Source organism: Pelobates fuscus, chromosome 2, assembly GCF_036172605.1.
Source record: "Pelobates fuscus isolate aPelFus1 chromosome 2, aPelFus1.pri, whole genome shotgun sequence".
Lineage (NCBI taxonomy): Eukaryota > Metazoa > Chordata > Amphibia > Anura > Pelobatidae > Pelobates > Pelobates fuscus.
In genome coordinates this window covers 292,533,864-292,558,474 of record NC_086318.1, presented here as the reverse complement: position 1 = coordinate 292,558,474, position 24,611 = coordinate 292,533,864, and the positions used below count along the sequence as shown (strand labels likewise).

At 42.4% G+C, this 24,611-nt stretch overlaps 1 protein-coding gene across 3 annotated transcripts in view; it reads left to right on the top strand.

Annotated features, from left to right (window-relative positions):
- Positions 1 to 24,611, top strand: part of NKAIN2 (sodium/potassium transporting ATPase interacting 2) — a 1,209,657-nt gene that overhangs the window by 1,159,173 nt on the left and 25,873 nt on the right. For 2 of the 3 annotated variants that reach the window (XM_063441261.1, XM_063441259.1), the window contains one exon: positions 22,382 to 22,463. In XM_063441261.1, coding sequence (XP_063297331.1) covers positions 22,382 to 22,463 — 82 coding nt within the window. Of the gene's footprint in view, positions 1 to 22,381; positions 22,468 to 24,611 lie in introns of those variants that run through there. The other variant, XM_063441260.1, reaches the window with a different exon arrangement.

Below are 24,611 nucleotides of genomic sequence, written 5' to 3'. Positions count from 1 at the left end.
TGCTTTCTCCACATCTAATGACAGTGTCAGCAGAGGAAGTTTAAGATTATCTGATTGTTCCAGAACATCTAGAATTCTTCTGGTACAGTTTTTGGCAGATCTTCCTGGAATGAAACCTACTTGGTCAGGTTGGATTATTTTATCAATTATACGTTTTATTCTTGCTGCTAAAATTGATGCTTATAATTTCATGTCCACATTTATCAGAGAGATAGGTCTCTAGTTACTCACATTGGTTTCATCTTTGTTTGGTTTCAATATAGGTAAAACATTAGTTTGCAGTTATTCTTTAGGAGCTTTAGAACTGCTCACCATCTCATTAAACAATGCAGTTTATGGGTATACTATTTCCTTTTCCATAGTTTTATAGTAATAATTACTAAACCTATCTGGGCCATGGGTTTTAAATGCTTATAATCTATCTATTTCTCTTTCTACTTCAACTTTAAACTTGGTGTTGCGGTCACCGGCCCGCCGAGCCTCACGGCCGTGCCCGACCGGCACGACCGTACCGACTACACGAGCTTACCTGCTCGTCGGCGAGCCGGGAACCGCGCACTCACTTCTTCCGGGCATCACGCCCGAATCCAATATGGTGCCGACCACGTGGTTGCGTCTATGGATAGCCCCGCCCCCGAGAGTTATACCAACGTGTGCGTGACGTCACGACGTCAACGCACACGTACGTTTTGGGGTCAGAGGTCGCCCTCTGACCAATCATAGCCTAGAGAGGGGTATTTAAACCCCTAGCTTTTCCCAGAACTTTGCCCTGTCGTGGTTTCAGTTTCCTGGTTTCCCGAGAGTGCTATTTCCGTGTTTCTGATTTCCTGGTATCCTGATCCTTGGCGTTTCCCTGATTATTCTGATCTCTGGTTTCCCTGACTTGGCTTGTTTTATCGGTATTGAGTATTTTCTGGCTTCCTTGACCTCGGTTTTCCCTTTGACCATTCTCTGTCTCTAGCGTATTAGTCCGGCCATTCTAAGGTCCAGTTTACGCTCTATCCTGTTATTTTCCTTTTCTTACTTATGTATATATTTACATAGTTTCTGCGTGCTGGACCACATAGTTAGCCGTGACATTACGACAGGGCCATGGATCCTGCAGAACTATGCAAACATATGATCGCCTGTGAAAATAGGGTGGAGGATATGGACCACAGGTTAGACCAATTTGCCCAGGCATTTCAGACCTTGCTCCAGAGGACTGCCTATTTAGAGGTCCCTCCTGTACCACCTGTGGTTCCGCCACCTGTAGTGGTTCCCGTACCACATAAACCACCGTCCATAACCCTGTCACCTCCCCCTCGTTATGGAGGTGATTCTAAAGAATTCAGAGGTTTTTTAAACCAAATTGAATACCACTTTGAGGCCTCCCCAGGTTCATTCCCAACAGATAGATCAAAAATAGGCTATCTGATGAACCAATTAACTGGAAAAGCCTTAACCTGGGCTAACCCCTTATGGGAAAGTGGTGACGCAGTAGCCCGTGATTACAGTGCCTTTCTCACAGCTTTTAAGGCTACGTTTGAACCTAAAGGCAGGGAGAAGAACGCTGCCAAAGCCCTTATGAGAATAAAGCAAGGCAGTCGTTCTGTAGCCGATTATGCCATAGAGTTCAGGACATTGGCGTCTGAGGTTGATTGGACCAATAGCGGTCTGGTGGCTGCTTTCTCTGAAGGTCTAGCGGAGAGTATACAAGATGAGACCGCAGCTAGAGACCTTCCGGTTAATCTTAATGAGTTTATTGCCTACATGATAGACATTGATAACCGGCTCAGAGAGAGAGAGAAAAACAAGCAACGTAACCGACGTTCTAATTTGTCCATAGCTCCTCGTTTCTCTAACCCAGTGGTGAGTAGCCAAGCGCCTCTTCCAGAACCTGAACCCATGCAATTGGGTAGCGCTAAACTCACTGAGGCAGAGAGACGTAACGAGGGGCTATGTATGTATTGTGGCAAGAAGGGACATCAAAGATGGTCATGCCCGGTTCGGCCGGAAAACTTGCACACCTAAGGCACGTACGGGGACCGACCTTAGGTGTGATGTATATGTCCCCTAAATTGACTAAGAACCGTTTCCTTGTCAAAGTTACCTTGTCTTTTAAAAAGACTACTATCCAGTGTGAGGCTATGATTGACTCTGGGGCAGCGGAGAATTTCCTAGACAAAGAGTTCTCTGCTAAACATATCCTGCCCTTAAGACAAAAAGAGAAACCTATAGCAGTCGAGGCCATTGATGGAAGGCCTCTTTCCCAGCCTTTCATCACACACGAAACTCTGCCAATCACTGTCTCAGTGGGTATTCTCCACTCTGAAGAAATGACCTTTCAAATCATATCTTCCCCTACATGTCCGATAATACTCGGTTTCCCTTGGCTCCTGAAACACAATCCACGTTTGGATTGGATTGAAGGAGAGATTGTGAGTTGGGGTGAGAGATGCAAAGGTGTGTGCTTGAAGCATATCCCACAACCTATTGGCACCATTAATGTTCCTATTACACCTCCCTTGACCACACAAATACCACCGCAGTATATGGATTTAAAAGAGGTATTTAACAAGGTCCAGTCAGAAGGGTTTCCTCCTCATAGACCTTATGACTGTACTATAAATTTATTACCAGGGACTATGCCTCCCAAGGGAGGAGTTTATGCCTTGTCCCCCCAAGAAAATCTTTGTTTGGAAGAATACATAAAGGATGCTCTCAAAAATGGTCATATCCGTAGATCCTCCTCACCAGCCGGGGCTGGGTTCTTCTTTGTCTCTAAAAAAGAAGGAGACCTACGCCCCTGTATCGATTATAGGGGTTTGAATAGGATTACCATAAAAAATGCCTACCCTATTCCCCTTATATCAGAGCTGTTTGACAGATTGAGGGGAGCTCGAGTCTTTACCAAGCTCGATCTCCGAAGTGCTTACAATCTAGTCAGAATTAAGGACGGTCACGAATGGATGACCGCATTTAACACCAGAATGGGACATTACGAATACCTGGTTATGCCGTTTGGATTATGTAACGCTCCAGCGGTATTCCAGGATTTTATTAACGATGTCCTAAGAGAGTACCTTCACATGTTCATTCTAGTGTACTTGGACGACATTCTCATCTATTCCCCAGACCTAGAGACACATCACGAACATGTGAGAATCGTACTGAAAACCCTGTTACAGAACGGCCTTTACTGTAAACTTGAAAAATGCCAGTTTGACCAAACGGAGATACAATTCCTTGGATACGTTATAACTGGAGGCAGTCTTACAGTGGCCATTACCCAAGGGCCTTAAAGCTACTCAACGCTTTATAGGGTTTGCGAATTACTACCGCAAATTCATAAAGGGATTTTCCTCCGTGATTGCCCCTATAACACATTTAACCAAAGAAGCAAGAGAGGCATTTGAACGGTTAAAATCTTTATTTTCCTCAGCACCTGTCCTGACCCATCCTGATCCAACCAAACCATTTATCCTAGAGGTGGATGCGTCAGAAACAGGAGTTGGAGCCATTCTGTCTCAAAGAGAAAGTCCTGATACGCCTTTACATCCCTGTGGATTTTACTCTCGCAAACTCACACCTGCAGAGAAGAATTATGACATAGGGAATAGGGAACTTTTGGCCATTGTACTTGCCCTTAAGGAATGGAGGCATCTCTTGGAAGGTTCCAAAGAGCCACTTTTGTTCTTTACTGATCATAAGAATTTGGCTTATATTGGGGACGCTAAGAGATTGTCCTCTCGTCAGGCTAGGTGGTCATTGTTCCTCTCCCGATTCAATTTCGTAATTACGTACAGGCCTGGTACTAAAAACACCAAGGCAGATGCACTTTCTAGGCAGTTTGAGACAGATGAAGTTCCGGAACAGGTAATATATCCTATTATACCTCCTGAATGCCTCATTGCCACTACAGTTTCCGAAGTGTCTTCTCCACTCTTCTGTGCCATAATAGCAGATCAAACTCAGGCACCTGTGGGAAAACCTCCGGACAAACTGTATGTGTCACCTCAGTTTCGAAAAAAGGTATTAGATATGTTCCATGACAACCTCACAGCGGGCCATCCTGGAGTCCATAAAACTCTCTCTGCCATCTCCAGGAGGTTTTGGTGGCCTGCTCTTAGAAACGATATCAAAGATTATGTTGGGGCATGTCAAATATGTGCCGTTTCTAAAGTTCCTCCTAGGTCACCTCCTGGACTGTTACAACCACTGCCCATACCTAGTGCTCCATGGACCCACTTGGCCATGGATTTCATTGTGGATCTACCCAGTTCAAACGGGTTTAATACAGTCCTTATGGTTATTGATAGATTCACGAAGATGGCACATTTTGTCCCACTTAAAAAATTACCATCTGCTCAAGATCTAGTTCAAATATTCTTGAGAGAAATCTTTCGGTTGCACGGTGTACCCAAAAACATAGTATCTGACAGAGGCACCCAGTTTGTCTCTAGGTTCTGGCGTTCCTTCTGTAAACAATTGGGCATCGAACTCTCCTTTTCATCAGCGTATCACCCTCAAACAAATGGAGCAGCAGAGAGGGCGAATCAGTCTTTAGAAGCCTATTTACGTTGCTTTATAAATGCCAATCAGTCTAACTGGTATGAACTCTTACCCATGGCTGAGTTCGCCAGGAACAACGCCACTCATGAATCTTCTAATCATAGTCCATTCTTTGTAAATCAGGGTTTTCACCCCGCTGTTTTTCCTTCTGAATTCTCAGACACGGAAATTCCTGCTTTGAACACCCGTTTAGAATCGATTCATGATGCCTGGGATTCCGTCCATTCAGCTCTGCAAAAAGCCTCATTACGAGCAAAGGTCCAAGCTGACAAAAAACGGGCACTACCGGCTCATATGAGAATTGCAAATACTTTCCATGTGTCTCTGCTCAAGCCCCTTACTTGCAATCGCTACACCAAGTTATCCACTCCTCCTCCGCCCTTGGTAGTAGGTGATCAAGAAGAATGATCAAGAAGAATATGAAGTCCGTTTTATCATGGACTCCAAGTTATCCAGAGGTGTCTTGTCCTATCTCGTTGACTGGAAGGGTTATGGCCCCGAGGAACGTTGTTGGGTTCCTGTTGACCGGGTCCATGCGCCCCGTCTTATCCGGTCATTTCACAACCGCTTTCCTCTTAAGCCGGGTCCTTCCCGCCCGGTGCGCGGTCTTCGAGTGGGGGGTACTGTTGCGGTCACCGGCCCGGCGAGCCTCACGGCCGTGCCCGACCAGCACGACCGTACCGACTACACGAGCTTACCTGCTCGTCGGCGAGCCGGGAACCGCGCACTCACTTCTTCCGGGCATCACGCCCGAATCCAATATGGCGCCGACCATGTGGTCGCGTCTATGGATAGTCCCGCCCCCGAGAGTTATACCAAAGTGTGCGTGACGTCACGACGTCAACGCACACGCACGTTTTGGGGTCAGAGGTCTCCCTCTGACCAATCATAGCCTAGAGAGGGGTATTTAAACCCCTAGCTTTTCCCAGAACTTTGCCCTGTCGTGGTTTCAGTTTCCTGGTTTCCCGAGAGTGCTATTTCCGTGTTTCTGATTTCCTGGTATCCTGATCCTTGGCGTTTCCCTGATTATTCTGATCTCTGGTTTCCCTGACTTGGCTTGTTTTATCGGTATTGAGTATTTTCTGGCTTCCTTGACCTCGGCTTTCCCTTTGACCATTCTCTGTCTCTAGCGTATTAGTCCGTCCATTCTAAGGTCCGGTTTACGCTCTATCCTGTTATTTTCCTTTTCTTACTTATGTATATATTTACATAGTTTCTGCGTGCTGGACCACATAGTTAGCCGTGACACTTGGTATTTAGAGCGGTTGAATCCAAATTAGATAGTTTAGGAATAATAGTGTCTTCTAAATATCCCATTATTTTATCTCTTTCAGGATTCAGTCCAAGATTGTATAAACTACTATAATATTCATTGAATTTTTGACCAATTGTTTTAGGGGAATAGTATATATTTTGTTCAACAATCAGTTTGTTTATCCTGTTACTCACTTTTTGCTTCTTAAATTTTTTAGTTAAGCTCTTACTTGCTCTATTACCTTCATATTAGGCAGTTGATCTTAGTTTGTTTAAAGTTTTTTTGATCTTATCTTCTATTTTTAAATTGATTTTATTCTGGAGTTCAGATAGCTTTATCCTGTTCTGCTTAGCAGGTTGAATTTTATTTAAATTTGAAAGTGCAAATAATTATATATATAAATCAGCAAGTTTGTTACCCACTATTTATTTGACTGTTTTTAAATTTTGATGAAGCAACCTCTCATTACTACTTTGTAAGTGGCCCATGATGTGGAATGAGAAATAAAAGGATATGCCATGACATTTTCCTATCTCTATGTTGGATCACTTCCTCTCTACTTATGAACAGTGTGCTGTTGCAACTGGGACAACCACCAACCCAAGCCTGATATATCACTACACTACTGATCTTTCTTTTTATACTATGTGGCTGCTTTAAAGAGTAGCGGCCTTGTATAAGAAAAAAAAACAACAAATAACGCTAATATCCACTTATCCCTCTACCAACTGTGGAGATTCTGGTCTACACTTGCTCACAGCTGGGGCTTTAGCCACTAAACACCCACACCAACAGAAACGCCAATGATTTAGTTTCTCCTTGTCCCGTGTAAACACAGACATAAACTAACTTTAACCCTTTAAGTCCGGAGGGCGTACATTTACGTCCTTTTAAAAGCGGCTCTAAACGCCGCAGGACGTAAATGTACGCCCTCCGGTTTTTATTCACTTACCCGGTCCCCGGCGATCCCACGCCGGCGATCGCGGTTGGGGGGACTCCCAGGGGGCCCCCCCGCGGCAGATCTTCCTCCTCCGGTCCCCCCCGGTCATGTGAGAGTGAGGTCCTTGCGAGGACCTCACAATCACATGGCCGGGATAGCTGGCTGCAGCAATGCCAGCAGGGGGACTAACTGTAATGACAGTTAGTCCCCTTGCTGGCTGAAAATCAAATAAAATAAGTTAAATAAGTGTAAAAAGAAAAAAATATATATACTTAGATCATATATATATATATAATATATATATATATGATCTAAGTATATATATACACATATACACACACACATACACTGTCTAGGTGTATTTTAATATTAATATATATATAATTATATATATATATATTAATATCAAATTACACGTAGACTGATACTGATTAAATATATATATATATATATATATATATATATAACTATTGTTATATATATATTTATAAATAATATAAAAAAATATATATGTAAACGCATGGCCTCGTGTCCTATGTAAAGTCCGGTTTGTGAAAAGATTTCCACACAATGGTTTGTATTGGTCCCGAATATATTTGTATAATGTTATCATATCCCCTCTCAGGCAACGTTTTTCTAAACTAAATAGGTTCAAATTTGTTAACCTTTCTTCATAGCTGATATGTTCCATTCCTTTTATTAATTTTGTAGCCCGCCTCTGCACTTTTTCTAGAGCCATAATATCCTTCTTTAGAACAGGTGCCCAAAATTGCACAGCATATTCAATATGTGGTCTTACCAGTGATATATAAAAGGCAAAATTATATTCTTGTCCCGAGAATGAATGCCCTTTTTCATGCATGACAATACCTTACTGGTACTGCTGATTGACATTGCACATTGTTGCATAGTTTGTTGTCTATAACAATTCCCAAGTCCTTTTCGTGTGTTGTTATCCCTAATTCACTTCCATTAAGGGTATACGTTGCTTGTGTATTCTTTACGCCGAAGTGCATAACTTTGCATTTTTCAACATTAAATTTCATCTGCCATTTGAGTGCCCAGTCCTCCAGTCTATCTAAATCCCTCTGCAGCAAAGTAATATCTTGCTCACGTTGTACTATTTTACAAAGTTTTGTGTCATCTGCAAACATTGAAACATGACTTTCAATGCTGTCTTCAAGATCATTTATAAACATGTTAAATAGAAGGGGTCCCAGAACAGACCCCCGAGGGACACCACTTGCCACCTCTGTCCAGCTTGAAAATGTACCATTAACGACAACTCTTTGTACTCTGTTTTTAAGCCAATGTTCTACCCAGGAACAAGCATTTTCATCTAGACCGATTTCCTTGAGTTTGAACACTAATCTTTTGTGTGGAACTGCATCAAATGCCTTGGCAAAATCCAAATAGATCACATCCACTGCAACACCCTGATCTATACTTCTACTTACTTCTTCGTAGAACGCAATCAAGTTAGTTTGACATGACCTGTAAGAACCATTCAATCACTGTAAGCTGCCAGTAGAATATATGGGTCAACTAAGCTGCCATATTATGGCAATATTATGCCTTTCCAATTAAGCATTAACATCACATTGGACAAAAATACAATAGTAGTTTATGAACCAAAAGAGTATTATCTCATGTCACTGACTTGGACTTGCTACCTTTAGAAGTGCTGTACATAAGCCACTCATTTAGGTAACTATGTTTGGAATGTTATAATTTTTCATCAATGCACACGCAGGCTGCAAAGATGTGCTTTTAAAAAATGTTTTACACTTAGGGTGATTTGATTACTTCTGCCATGTCTTTACTTTGAGCATTAACCTATCCGAGCTTGTTGCCTTTAATTTTAGCCTCTAAGCGAAAAGAACAAGTGGATTAAATTGAATGTATACAGTGACTCTGTCAGTCATCTATATAAAATCACACCCCAGTTCTTTTGTTATTTGACATAGAAATGAGTACCTTGCCATTTTCATGACAACTACATGTTCTGTACAGCTCTAAACAAAGCTTTTTGTTCTATAAAATGGCCAATAAAATGAATGCCATACTTCAATGCATTGCGCCACCACACTATAATTATAGTGAATACTCAGAAAACAAAATCCCAAACTATGTTAATCTCAATACTTTTCATACTTTCACAGGGAATGCTTAAGAAATGATTGTGCCTAAGGAATCTCTGAAAGCTTATCTATTATGTTGGCCAGAATCAGGGAAAATCCCTTACAGCTGCCAAAACAGAGACTAAGTTTGTTACTGAATACTTGCTGTAAAATTAAATTCATTAAAAACGATTCATTAAAAACTGGCTAGCATCAAATGTAACCTTTCGGAAAAATAGATTTGATCCATCCAACAATGGATGGTTGAGAAAACACATTCTAAGCTAACTACAGTGGGGATTTATGAAAAAATGGAGCACTGTAAGATTTCAGTCATATCTAGAAAGGCAGAATATATAGGCTAGAATTGTAAGTTGCCATACCACTACGACTTTCCACTTGTCTAATAAGTAAGTATCTCTTGACCTTGAGAAATACAATTAAGGCAATATGTCCCCCACTCCCTGACATGCAATCACGTCCTCTACTCCCCAATGCAGTAGCAGAACTAAAGTAGAGAGGGACCTGGTGCAAGAATTATTTGGGTCCCACAATCGCAAGTGTGGCCAAATGATAGATTGCCATCTGTCTTGCAACTCCAACAATGCTTTGACAGCTGGCGCCCTACCTTTTTCCCAGGCTTTCAGGGTTGTATTTAGTACTGAGCAGTGTTTGTGTGTTTGAATGTCAGCATGTTTTTGTATGGATTATGTTTTTCTAAATGGGGTATGTTTGTATGCGGAGTTAGAATTTGAATGCAGGACTCTGTTTTTATGTAGTGACTCTGTTTTTATGTAGTGTTAAATTTTAAATGCAGGGATGTACTTATGTGTTGTGTTGGTGTTTTGAATGCTGAGATGTATGCACATGTACACATACATTACCACACACGCATTGTGATACACATACATAGTGTTGTCGCGAACCCGAAATTTTCGGTTCGCGAACGGCGAACGCGAACTTCCGCAAATGTTCGCGAACCGGCGAACCGCGCGAACCGCCATTGACTTCAATGGGCAGGCGAATTTTAAAAACAACAGGGACTCTTTCTGGCCACAATAGTGATGGAAAAGTTGTTTCAAGGGGACTAACACCTGGACTGTGGCATGCCGGAGGGGGATCCATGGCAAAACTCCCATGGAAAATTGCACAGTTGATGCAGAGACTGCTTTTAATCCATAAAGGGCAGAAATCACCTAACATTGACACCTGTCCTCAAAGCCCAGCCCTGATACACACTGACACAGAGCAGAATAGAGACTGTTCCCCCTACATAGGGTCACTTGGCAGATATGGATTGACACCTGTCCTCAAAACCCCTGATACACACTGACACAGAGCAGAATAGGGACTGTTCCCCCTACATAGGGTCACTTGGCAGATATGGATTGACACCTGTCCTCAAAACCCCTGATACACACTGACACAGAGCAGAATAGAGACTGTTCCCTGTCCACAGAGACCATGATACACACTGACACAGAGCAGAATAGAGACTGTCCACCGTCCACAGAGACCATGATACACACTGACACAGAGCAGAATAGGGACTGTTCCCCCTACATAGGGTCACTTGGCAGATATGGATTGACACCTGTCCTCAAAACCCCTGATACACACTGACACAGAGCAGAATAGAGACTGTTCCCTGTCCACAGAGACCATGATACACACTGACACAGAGCAGAATAGAGACTGTTCACCGTCCACAGAAACCATGATACACACTGACACAGAGCAGAATAGGGACTGTTCCCCCTACATAGGGTCACTTGGCAGATATGGATTGACACCTGTCCTCAAAACCCCTGATACACACTGACACAGAGCAGAATAGGGACTGTTCCCCCTACATAGGGTCACTTGGCAGATATGGATTGACACCTGTCCTCAAAGCCACTGATACACACTGACACAGAGCAGAATATGGACTGTTCCCCCTACATAGGGTCACTTGGCAGATATGGATTGACACCTGTCCTCAAAACCCCTGATACACACTGACACAGAGCAGAATAGAGACTGTTCCCTGTCCACAGAGACCATGATACACACTGACACAGAGCAGAATAGAGACTGTTCACCGTCCACAGAGACCATGATACACACTGACACAGAGCAGAATAGAGACTGCCCCCCCCTACATAGGGTCACTTGGCAGGTATGGATTGACACCTGTCCTCAAAGCCCCTGATACACACTGACACAGAGCAGAATAGGGACTGTTCCTCCTACATAGGGTCACTTGGCAGATATGGATTGACACCTGTCCTCAAAACCCCTGATACACACTGACACAGAGCAGAATAGGGACTGTTCCCTGTCCACAGAGTCCATGATACACACTGACACAGAGCAGAATAGAGACTGTTCCCCGTCCACAGAGACCATGATACACACTGACACAGAGCAAACTGTTACCCCTACATAGGGTCACTTGGCAGGTATGGATTGACACCTGTCCTCAAAGCCCATGATACACACTGGGGGGAGCTACTGTCCTCCCCAACCCCTGCGCGGTGGGTGGGGGCCATAAATCACAATGGGGGGACCTACTGTCCTCCCCCCCTCGGCCCCCACCCCTGCGCGGTGGGTGGGGGCCAAAAATCACCCCACAGTGTTTGGTTCTAATGAGTGCAACGTAAATGGCTGCACAGGAGCTGGCCAACTGGAGAATTCAAAAGAGAAAACATGCACTGGAACTAATCGAGAAAGAGGAAAGACAGCCATACCAGATTCAGATGACAAAGCTGACACACAAGGGGTTAATTGAAATTGATACCGTGCCCGATCAGAACTTGACCCTAGAGGATCTGTCTGATTCTGTGTGGCAGCCTCAGGATTCTCAGCAGGATTGCATCTCAGAGAAAAGGGACACAACATCCCAACACAAGAGCCACCTTTTAGATCAGGACTGCCTTATATGCAAAGGGCTGATAAACCCCCCAGGTGATGCTGACTTAAGCCAATGGGTAATTACCAAGAAACCAGAGAAAATATGGAAACACCATATAACTAATGGCAATCAACATTCTTCATGCATTGAAAAGAAGAACAAGAAATTGTATGATCCAGATACTAGACTCACAGATCCAGCAGACTCAAGTGTGTGGAAGGGATTCCTTCACATGTTCTCTATAAAGCAGTTTAAAGTTACAGCCACGCCAGAGTCTGGTTATAGCAGTCATCTTTGCCAGGATTTACCAAAAGTGTTATCATCCGAAGGATGCATTTTGCAAGAGTCTGTTTGGGAATATGTGGATCGTATCTGGCCAGAGTGCACCAAGGACATGTGTGTGATCCGACTGAATCAAAGAACGTCAAGTGATGCAGTTTCATATGCTCGGCTGTATTCTTATCTTAATCGGAAGCTGAGATATGCAATCATCAGAAGTCATGGCATGGAGGCGTTCCTAGTGCCTCTACCTGCCGGCCAACCCATCCCTCAAAGATTGCGTCCTTTGGGAGGTCCAGGTTTGGAAGACAACCATCCTATTCTGCTTCTGATCTTGCTTCTTCCAAGCCATCCTACCTGGACAGCTTATCCCAAAAAATCTTCCAAGAAACATAAAGAAGGTTTGGATATCCCAGATGATATTTTCTCTGACATATTAGCAGATGTTGAACGAGAGGAGAGACAAATGGCCGAGTAAGGGCTCCCTCCTCCAGGTTTCCCAAATTTTGAGCAGTGGAATCAGAATTCTGCGGATACAGGAGAGGAAGTTGGCATGCCTGAGATCATGAATATGCTCCAAAATTTGAGCAATGGCCTTCAGTTCCCAGGAGAATTCTCTGTAATTATAGGAGAGAGTCAGGGTGCTAATATTATGCCACCTCTCCATGTGCCAAATACTGTTCCAGCAGGTCTCCCATATCCATCTTTTCCATTGTATCCAGAAGAGGCCTACCCTTGCTGGCATGGTATGTTGCCCCCTACTCATGCAGTAAATCCATTGTCCATTGACCCAGCCAATCTCTTCTCTTACCCGCTTTCACAAATAATACCACCTAACTTCTTATCTGATCAACATTTTACTGCAGGACCTCAACCTTTTGCATAAATTTTGTAGTTTTGTTATATTTACGTTTTTTGTTTTTTTTTAACTGTTATGTTTTAGCGAAATATTGAAAAAAATACATGTAATGTGCTGAACATCAAAGCTGAAATTTTAATTTGTCTCAGTAAGTTGAAAGCCATACTTTCTATGGGAGTTTCAAATGTTCAATAATTGTTTTCTGAAGAAAGCATAACTGTCTGTTTTGTAGCAAGCAACAACCCCATATTAAGCTGTTTATTCACTGAACATCTATTTGTACTGAATTGAAAACTGAATGACAAAATGTAGGCAGAAAACAAATGATTTGAATATATTCTTCAAATACCAGAATTTTTTAATTTGTTTTTTAGTTCACTACTATTCTGTGTTTAGTAATGTATAAGTGTGCCAGATGTGACAAGTTTACATAGGTTAATTATAGCCACTGTTATATCTGGGCTACAAATACATGCATTTTGGCAAACACATCAAAGCCCATGTAAGCTTTGTGTTGTTGAATTTCAGTGATTTCTTTTATGTTGCATGTGTACAGTTGTACTGTAAAATGAGTAAAGCATGGGATATGTTTTTACATTTGTATACTAAAAATTTTAATATACGTTGAAAAAAAAAAAAAAAAGGACGCATGAGCCTACAGGCATTGCGCATGAGCGTCCAGTAACGTGGCAAAAAAATTCCCAGCTCCCTAGAGGCTGTCCTAGCACCCCGGTCATACAAATATTCATTAACAGCTTTTTCTTGTTGGAGCACGCGGTCGAACATTAGGAGTGTTGAATTCCAACGTGTAGGGCTGTCGCAAATCAAGCGCCTCACTGGCATGCTGTTTCGCCGCTGGATATCGGCAAAGTGAGCCATGGCCGTGTAGGAACGCCTGAAATGGCCACACACCTTCCTGGCCTGCTTCAGGACGTCCTGTAAGCCTGTGTACTTATGCACAAAGCGTTGTACGATCAGATTACACACATGTGCCATGCACGGCACATGTGTCAACTTGCCCAACTTCAATGCCGCTATCAAATTTTTTCCGTTGTCACACACCACTTTGCCGATATCCAGTTGCTGCGGAGTCAGCCACTTTTCCACCTGTGCGTTCAGGGCGGACAGGAGTGCTTGTCCGGTGTGACTCTCTGCTTTCAAGCAAGTCAAACCCAAGACGGCGTGACACTGCCGTATCCGGGATGTGGAATAGTACCTGGGGAGCTGGGGGGGTGCCGTTGATGTGGAGCAAGAAGCAGCGGCACAAGAGGACTCAGCCGAGGAGGTTATGGAAGAGGATGGAGTAGGAGGAGTAGAGGAGGTGGCAGCAGGACTGCCTGCAATTCGTGGCGGTGTCACCAACTCCACTGCAATGCCACGCATTCCTTGCTTGTCAGCCGTCAGCAGGTTTACCCAATGCGCAGTGTAGGTGATATACCTGCCCTGACCATGCTTTGCAGACCAGGTATCAGTGGTCAGATGGACCCTTGCCCCAACACTGTGTGCCAGACATGCCATGACTTCCTTTTGCACAATCGAGTACAAGTTGGGGATTGCCTTTTGTGAAAAGAAATTCCGGCCGGGTACCTTCCACTGCGGTGTCCCAATAGCTACAAATTTTTTGAACGCCTCAGACTCAACCAGATTGTATGGTAAAAGCTGGCGGGCTAATAGTTCGGACAAGCCAGCTGTCAGACGCTGGGCAAGGGGGTGACTTGGTGACATTGGCTTCTTACGCTCAAACATGTCCTTGACAGAAACACAAGACTGTGGGCAGATGAGCGGGAACTGCTCAAGGCGGGAGACGGAGTGGCAGATGGTTGAGAGGGGGCAAGAAGGACAGCAGTGGTTGACGTGGCTGAAGATGCTGGACCAGGAGGAGGATGGCGGCTTAGAGTAGGCGTGCTGCTTGTACTCATGTGTTGATCCCATAGGCGTTTGTGATGTGAGATCATGTGCCTACGCAAAGCAGTTGTACCTAGGTGGGTGTTGGACCTCCCATGACTCAGTTTCCTTTGGCACAGGTTGCAAATGGCATCGCTGTTGTCAGAGGCAGACACACAAAAAAAATGCCACACTGCTGAGCTCTGCAATGACGGCATTCTGGTGGTGGACACAGCATGCGTTGATTGGCGTGCTGTCGGGCTGACCCCGGGTGCCGATGCATGCTGTCTGACTGTGCCACTAGCTCCTTGCGATGACCCCCCCCTGCTTCCAACTCGTCTCCTCCTCCTCTCTGTCTCCCCATCTGAACTTTTGCCCTGTTCTTCTTCTTGCCGAGCGGGCACCCACGTGACATCCATGGACGCATCGTCATCATCAACCGCTTCGCTTGTATCTGACAACTCAGAAAAGGAAGCAGCAGCGGGTACAACATCATCATCATCACACCGTACCTCCATGTGTTTAATGCTGCCTGCCTGAGACATATCCCTGTTATCTACAACCTCTAGCAATAATGGTTGCGCATCACTCATTTCTTCAAACGGGTGTGTGAATAACTCCTCTGACATACCAAGTAAAGCGGCTGTGGTGCTAGTTTTGGTGGTGGCGGCAGGCGGGTGAGTGCTATCTTGAGAGGTGCCTGAAGCTAAGCTGGAGGAGGATGGTGCGTCAAGGTTCCGAGCGGAGGCTGTACAAGATTGGGTGTCCTGTGTTAGCCAGTCAACTATGTCCTCAGAACTTTTCAAGTTCAGGGTACGTGGCTTCTGAAAACTGGGCATTATTCTAGGGCAAAAGGGAATCACAGCACCACGACCACGACAGCCCCTGCGGGGTGGCCTGCCTCTGCCTGTCATTTTTTTGGGGATTAGTGGTACTATGCGTGCAAGCTACTGTGAGACCAGATATGATTGGCAATGTGAACTGTAACAGTTCTGCAGAGCACACACTGTAGGCCTGAGACACCCGCTTGAAGACAAGTAACTGCTATTCAATCTATAACAGTGAAAAATAAATTTTGGTTTTAAAAGCACGCTATAGAGACACCAGATATGATTGGCAATGTGCACTGGAACAGTTCTGCAGAGCACACACTGTAGGCCTGAGACACCCGCTTGAAGACAAGTAACTGCTATTCAATCTATAACAGTGAAAAACAAATTTTGGTTTTAAAAGCACGCTATAGAGACACCAGATATGATTGGCAATGTGCACTGGAACAGTTCTGCAGAGCACACACTGTAGGCCTGAGACACCCGCTTGAAGACAAGTAACTGCTATTCAATCTATAACAGTGAAAAACAAATTATGGTTTTAAAAGCACGCTATAGAGACACCAAATATGATTGGCAACTGTCAAAGCACGCTGGAACAGGTCTACAGAGCACACGCTGAAGTAGGCCTGACACCCAGACGCTTGCAGACAACTAACTGCTCTTCTATTACAGTGAAAAAAAATTATTTCTTTTAAATCTAAAGCTTAAGCTATTGTTAAAACAGATATGAGTGGTGGCACTGGGCAAGTAGGCACAGTATCCAATGTGAACCTCACACAGAAGCTGGCAGGCAGGCAACTGCTCTTCTATTACTGTGAAAAAAAATATTTATTTAAAATCGAAAGCTTAACCAATTGTTAAAACAGATATGAGTGGTGGCACTGACTGTGCAAATGGGCAAGGCATCCAACCTGACACAGAAGCTGGCAGGCAGGCAACTGCTCTTCTATTACTGTGAAAAAAATTATTTATTTAAAATCTAAAGCTTAACCAATTGTTAAAACAGATATGAGTGGTGGCACTGGGCAAGTGGGCACAGTATCCAATGTGAACCTCACACAGAAGCTGGCAGGCAGGCAACTGCTCTTCTATTACAGTGAAAAAAAATATTTATTTAAAATCTAAAGCTTAACCAATTGTTAAAACAGATATGAGTGGTGGCACTGACTGTGCAAATGGGCAAGGCATCCAACCTGACACAGAAGCTGGCAGGCAGGCAACTGCTCTTCTATTATGGTGAAAACAAATTATTTATTTTAAATCTAAAGCTTAACCAATTGTTAAAACAGATATGAGTGGTGGCACTGGGCAAGTGGGCACAGTATCCAATGTGAACCTCACACAGAAGCTGGCAGGCAGGCAACTGCTCTTCTATTACAGTGAAAAAAATCATTTATTTAAAATCTAAAGCTTAACCAATTGTTAAAACAGATATGAGTGGTGGCACTGACTGTGCAAATGGGCAAGGCATCCAACCTGACACAGAAGCTGGCAGGCAGGCAACTGCTCTTCTATTACTGTGAAAAAAAATTATTTATTTAAAATCTAAAGCTTAACCAATTGTTAAAACAGATATGAGTGGTGGCACTGGGCAAGTGGGCACAGTATCCAATGTGAACCTCACACAGAAGCTGGCAGGCAGGCAACTGCTCTTCTATTACAGTGAAAAAAAATATTTATTTAAAATCTAAAGCTTAACCAATTGTTAAAACAGATATGAGTGGTGGCACTGACTGTGCAAATGGGCAAGGCATCCAACCTGACACAGAAGCTGGCAGGCAGGCAACTGCTCTTCTATTACAGTGAAAACAAATTATTTATTTTAAATCTAAAGCTTAACCAATTGTTAAAACAGATATGAGTGGTGGCACTGGGCAAGTAGGCACAGTATCCAATGTGAACCTCACACAGAAGCTGGCAGGCAGGCAACTGCTCTTCTATTACAGTGGAAACAAAATTTTGGTTGTAAAAGCACGCTATAGAGACACCAGATATGAGTGGCAACTGTCAAAGTACGCTGGCAGGGTTGTGCAGGGCACACGCTGAAGGAAGGCCTGACAGAGTCGCTTGAAGGACACTGACTGTCTGCTATTAGCTTACACTGGAAACCTTTTTTCTTTGTAAAAGCACGCTAAAGAGACACCAGATATGATTGGCAACTGTCAAAGCACGCTGGCACAGGTCTGCAGAGCACACGCTGAAGTAGGCCTGACACCCAGATGCTTGCAGACTACTAACTGATCTTCTATTACAGTGAAAAAAAATGATTTCTTTAAAATCCAAAGCTTAAGCTATTGTTAAAACAGATATGAGTGGTGGCACTGACTGTGCAAATGGGCAAGGCATCCAACCTGACACAGAAGCTGGCAGGCAGGCAACTGCTCTTCTATAACAGTGAAAAAAATTATTTATTTAAAATCTAAAGCTTAACCAATTGTTAAAACAGATATGAGTGGTGGCACTGACTGTGCAAATGGGCAAGGCATCCAACCTGAGACAGAAGCTGGCAGGCAGGCAACTGCTCTTCTATTACAGTGAAAACAAATTATTTATTTTAAATCTAAAACTTAACCAATTGTTAAAACAGATATGAGTGGTGGCACTGGGCAAGTGGGCACAGTATCCAATGTGAACCTCACACAGAAGCTGGCAGGCAGGCAACTGCTCTTCTATTACAGTGAAAAAAAAATATTTATTTTAAATGTAAAGCTTAACCAATTGTTAAAACAGATATGAGTGGTGGCACTGGGCAAGTAGGCACAGTATCCAATGTGAACCTCACACAGAAGCTGGCAGGCAGGCAACTGCTCTTCTATTACAATGAAAACAAATTATTTATTTTAAATCTAAAGCTTAACCAATTGTTAAAACAGATATGAGTGGTGGCACTGGGCAAGTGGGCACAGTATCCAATGTGAACCTCACACAGAAGCTGGCAGGTAGGCAACTGCTCTTCTATTACAGTGAAAAAAAATATTTATTTTAAATGTAAAGCTTAACCTATTGTTAAAACAGATATGAGTTGTGGCACTGGGCAAGTAGGCACAGTATCCAATGTGAACCTCACACAGAAGCTGGCAGGCAGGCACCTGCAATTACATTACACAGGAAAAAAAAAAAGCAGCCTGATGTTATAGCCCTAAAAAGGGCTTTTTGGGGTGCTGTCCTTACAGCAGAGATCAGATGAGTCCTTCAGGATTGTAGTGGACACTGAATACCCTAGCCTAGCTATCAATTTCCCTATCTAATCAGCACCAGCTAAACTTTCCCTCCTCTCACTAAGCATGCATCTTCCGAATGAATCGAAAATGGATGCTGGGAGGGAGGTTGGAGGGTGTGGAAGGGAGGGAGTGCTGCTGATTGGCTGGAATGTGTCTGCTGACCGAGAGGCACAGGTTCAAAGTTTGCCCAATGATGACGAATAGGGGGCGGATCGAACTGCGCATGTGTCCGCCCGCCGTGGCGAACGCGAACACGCTAATTTCGCCGGGAACTGTTCGCCGGTGGACAGTTTGGTACATCACTACACATACACACACAGATACACACACACACTAAAACAAGTGCAGATACGCAGATATAAACACTGACACATACAGACACACTGATGCACAAATGACACACATGCAGATACACAGATAAACACACTAACTTTATACAGATACACAGACAGATATACACACACAGGTTCACACACTGACTTTATACATATGCACAAATACATACAATGATAACATACAGACACACACACTGACACACATATAGACACACAGATACACAACCTGACACACATGCAGATACACATACACACAGATACAAACACTTACACATAAACACACACACAATGACACACATGCAGATGCACAGATACACAGAGACTACATAGAGAAACATAAATATACTGGCTAAATTCAGACATATACTGGCTAAAAACAGACATACTGACACACACACACAGACACACTGAGAGACATACTGACACACACACAGACACACTGAGAGACATACTGACACACAGACAGACATACTGACACAGAGACAGACATACTGACACACACACACAGACATACTGACACACACTCAGACATACTTTCACACAATCACCCACACTGGCACACACACTGACACCCTAATTGACACACTGGCACACACACACACACAGACAAACATACTGACGCACAAACACACACACAGACAGACATTCTGACACACATAAAAACAAGGAAGAAGAGTCTGCGCTAAGTAACAGAGGTATAAGCAGCAACCCTAGAAAGGGAATCCCTCAAGACCCTTGATAAGATGAGAAATAAAAAAAAAAGAGGGGGTAAGGGCTGTGCTAGGGTACAGAGATTAGTACCATAGAAATCAGACCAAATGGTCTGAGTGAATAGACAGCAATAAGTAAGCCAAATACATATAGTCTCTATTAAAACAACAGAAAAAAGTGAATTAAACCAAGTCCATCCAAGTAGTAAAATGTTCAATAAAATTCAATAAAACGTTTCACTGATATTTGCATAGGGTGTGTGTACAATCCTCAGGAGTTGATCCGTCCGGGTTGTAGATAATCTGTATATGTGAAGATAAAAAACATGACAAACTGTCAATGGTGAAATATTGTAGATCCAAAGGAAAAATAGGTAAAAAGGAGGATAACACACTCACATTTGGCGGAGCTTAGGCCAGCTCTAGGATGGAGGGCGCTTAGCGGTATGATCCCCGCTAAAGGATATGCTGGAGAAGTGAGTCCGTCCATCCGGCTTTGGTTCCGTCGTATTCCACAGTATATATATATATATATATATATATATATATATATATATATATATATATATATATATATATATATATATATATATATATATAAAACAGCAATAGTGCTCTTAATTTGAAAATAAATAAAATAGATAAAATAAAATATACTACAAGTGTAGAGCAGGGAATACTGCTCTATTGACACAGCACTGGTGGAATTATCCCCACCTATGAATTTCTTGAATCAGGTTACAATAAAATGCCAGGAAAAAATAATAATAAAAGTGTATATAAAACTCAATAAAATAAGTAAAAGATTGGTCCTATAAAAAAGGTAACCAAAAATAACTTTTATTGTTTTAAAATATACAATTTAAAACCATTAACGCGTTTCACCTTTAAGGCTTTATCAAAATGGTAATAGAACAATATACCTGGCATGAAACAGCATTTATAAGAATATACAGTGGTTCAAATTGGCGTCAAAAAGTGGTTCCACCAATTGCAGACAAGTATTAAAACACATTATTAAAACATAATTAAAACAGGTTGAATCTTTGCAGTTATATAGGAAAGGCTTATATATACCATATAATATATTTATATATCAAAAACAAGGTTTTGATATCGAAATATTTGTAAAATTTAAGTGTCACGTGATCGGGGATAGTTAGGGCAAAGCTACATGGGAAATCAAACGGCAATACCATAATACATGTCAGTAGAGTAAATTTAGAAAAGATTAACAAGGAATTAAAATGAATTATCTAAATTGTACCCCAATATTAGTATAAAAATATTTATGGATAAAAGACATTAAATACTATGCAATAAGATGAAAATACAGACTATGTCTATAATAAACGAATACTTTTTTAACCAAAATAAGAATCTAGTTCCTCAGATAGCGTAAACTATTTTCATTTATCTAAATGATATATAGCAAATATAAACGCATTCAATAAAGTTACTAAGTAGCTAGGTTTCCATCAAGGATGATAAGGACTGATATAGCCACCCATAAAGATATTTACCCTGACGATGAACAATCAATATTATAACTATTTCATAAATACATTTAAAGATCATATATACGGGTATGGGTACAACGAAAATCCCCACTAGGTTAAACATTTGTCATAAATTGTAAGAGATAGACATCAAAATAAACACTGTAATATATTATATAATAATATACTAGTGCAGTATTGTATTTTTTTGTCAGTTGTGTTTTTTTATTATTTATCTTTTTATTTATCTTTTTATTGATTTGTTCACAATATAACAATTCAATATAGTAAATAATTAACAAGATAGTTTGTTGTGTTTTTTAATGGTTAATACATTGCCAAGACATTTGCATATTTTAGTTTATTGTAGATCTTTTCTAGACACATTCTTGACAGACATTACATTTTAGTCAGGTTTAGGTCTTTTTGTGATGTAAAGTTCAAAGCTCATCCAGAGATAATCTGAAAAAGAAAATGTCATGTTTACATGCTCATATGTTAAATATTTACTAATAAGGATAGGAAGACGTAATTGCTGTTGCCGTTTTTAAACTGCATAAATAATCAAAATGTACCCTTTTGGTGAGAGAGACATTATTTATGAGAGATACATTCTACGTTACTTATCAATAGTTTATTCTAAAATTAACATGAACTCTCTTCTGGATTGTAAGCTCTTTTTTCCTCTACTGATGACTTCTTATAAGATAGTACTATATTCCCAATTGAATACATCTGTGCCTCATACATGAATTACATTATTAATAGCACCTGTCAGCTAAGAAGTGTGAAAATGATTTATCTTCCTTGCACTTTGTCTCCATTATCATCTAATATCCGTTGGAAACAGGATCATTTTTGGTACATTTAGGCAATTAGTTACTCTTACTGATTATTAGCAGACTGTCAGATAAGCCTGGAAGTTCACTACTGATGGATTGTTGAGCTCTGCCCGAGGTAACTTTGGTAATGAATATATTTTCTCTTTTATTGCAGTTGATTTCATAGGTGGTTTTGACTCTTATGGATATCAGGGACCTCAGAAGACATCCCACTTACAGCTACAGCCCATGTATATGTAAGTATTGAACTAGTAAACATGTAACTGGTAAACATGTAATACACATACATATATATATACAGTGGCGTACACATGGGGCCCCGGTGCGAAAACTGATCCGGGCCCACCCCCTCCCCCCGCGCGAGCGCTTACTCTGCGCAGGCTGGGGCCGCAACACATGGCGGCGGGCACCTGGTCGCAGGGCTGAAACCCGTGCGACCGCGGTATGTATGCCAGTGCATGCATAAACACATACACTTAAAGGACCACTACAGACATCCAGATCACATCAGCTCAATGAAGTGGTCTGGGTGCCAGGTCTCTCTAGTTTTAACCCTGCAGCTGAAAACATAGCAGTTTCAGAGAAACTGCTATGTTTCACTGAGGGTTAATCCAGCCTCTAGTGGCTGTCTCATTGACAGCCGCTAGAGGATTTTCTGCGATTCTCACTGTGAAAATCACAGTGATAAGACGCTGAACGTCCATAGGAAAGCATTGAGTAATGCTTTCCTATGGGCGGTTTGAATGCGCGCGTGGCTCTTGCCACGCATGTGCATTCGGAGCTGAGAGGCGGATGGGGACGGAGAGATCCCCAGCAGTAAGGGAGTCCGGCGCTGGAGAAAGGTAAGTGCTTAAGACACACACACACACACACACTCACTCACTCTAACACTAACACACACACTCACTAACACACACACTCACTAACACACACACTCACTAACACACACTCACTAACACACACACTCACTAACACACACACTCACTAACACTAACACACACACTCACTAACACTAACACACTCACTAACACTAACACACACACTCACACTAACACACACACACTCACTAACACTAACACACTCACTCACTAACACACTCACTCACTAACACACTCACTCACTAACACACACACACACTCACTAACACACACACTCACTAACACACTCACTAACACTAACACACTCACTCACTAACACTAACACACTCACTCTAACACACTCACACTAACACACACACTCACACTAACACACACACTCACACTAACACACACACTCACACTCACACACTCACATTAACACACACACTAACACACACACTCACTAACACACACACTCACTAACACACATACTCACTAACACACACACTCACTAACACTAACACACACACACTCACTAACACTAACACACTCACTAACACTAACACACACACTCACACTAACACACACACTCACTAACACTAACACATTCACTAACACACTCACTCACTAACACACTCACTCACTAACACTAACACACTCACTCACTAACACACTCACTAACACTAACAAACACACTCACTAACACTAACACACACACTCACTAACACACTCACTCACTAACACACTCACTCACTAACACTAACACACTCACTCACTAACACTAACACACTCACTCTAACACACACACTCACACTAACACACACACTCACACTAACACACACACTCACACACACTCACACTAACACACACTCACACTAACACACACACTAACACACACACTCACTAACACACACACTCACTAACACTAACACACACACACTCACTAACACTAACACACTCACTAACACACACACTCACACTAACACACACACTCACTAACACTAACACACTCACTAACACACTCACTCACTAACACACTCACTCACTAACACTAACACACTCACTCACTAACACACTCACTAACACTAACACACACACTCACTAACACACACACTCACTAACACTAACACACACACTCACTAACACACTCACTCACTAACACTAACACACTCACTCACTAACACTAACACACTCACTCACTAACACTAACACACTCACTCACACTCACACACACACTCACACTCACACACACACTCACACTAACACACACACTCACACTCACACACACACTCACACTAACACACACTCACACTAACACACACTCACACTAACACACACGCTAACACACACACTCACTAACACACTCACTCACTAACACACTCACTCACTAACACTAACACACTCACTCACTAACACACTCACTAACACTAACACACACACTCACTAACACACACACTCACTAACACACACACACACACTCACTAACACACACACACTCACTAACACAAACACACTCACTAACACAAA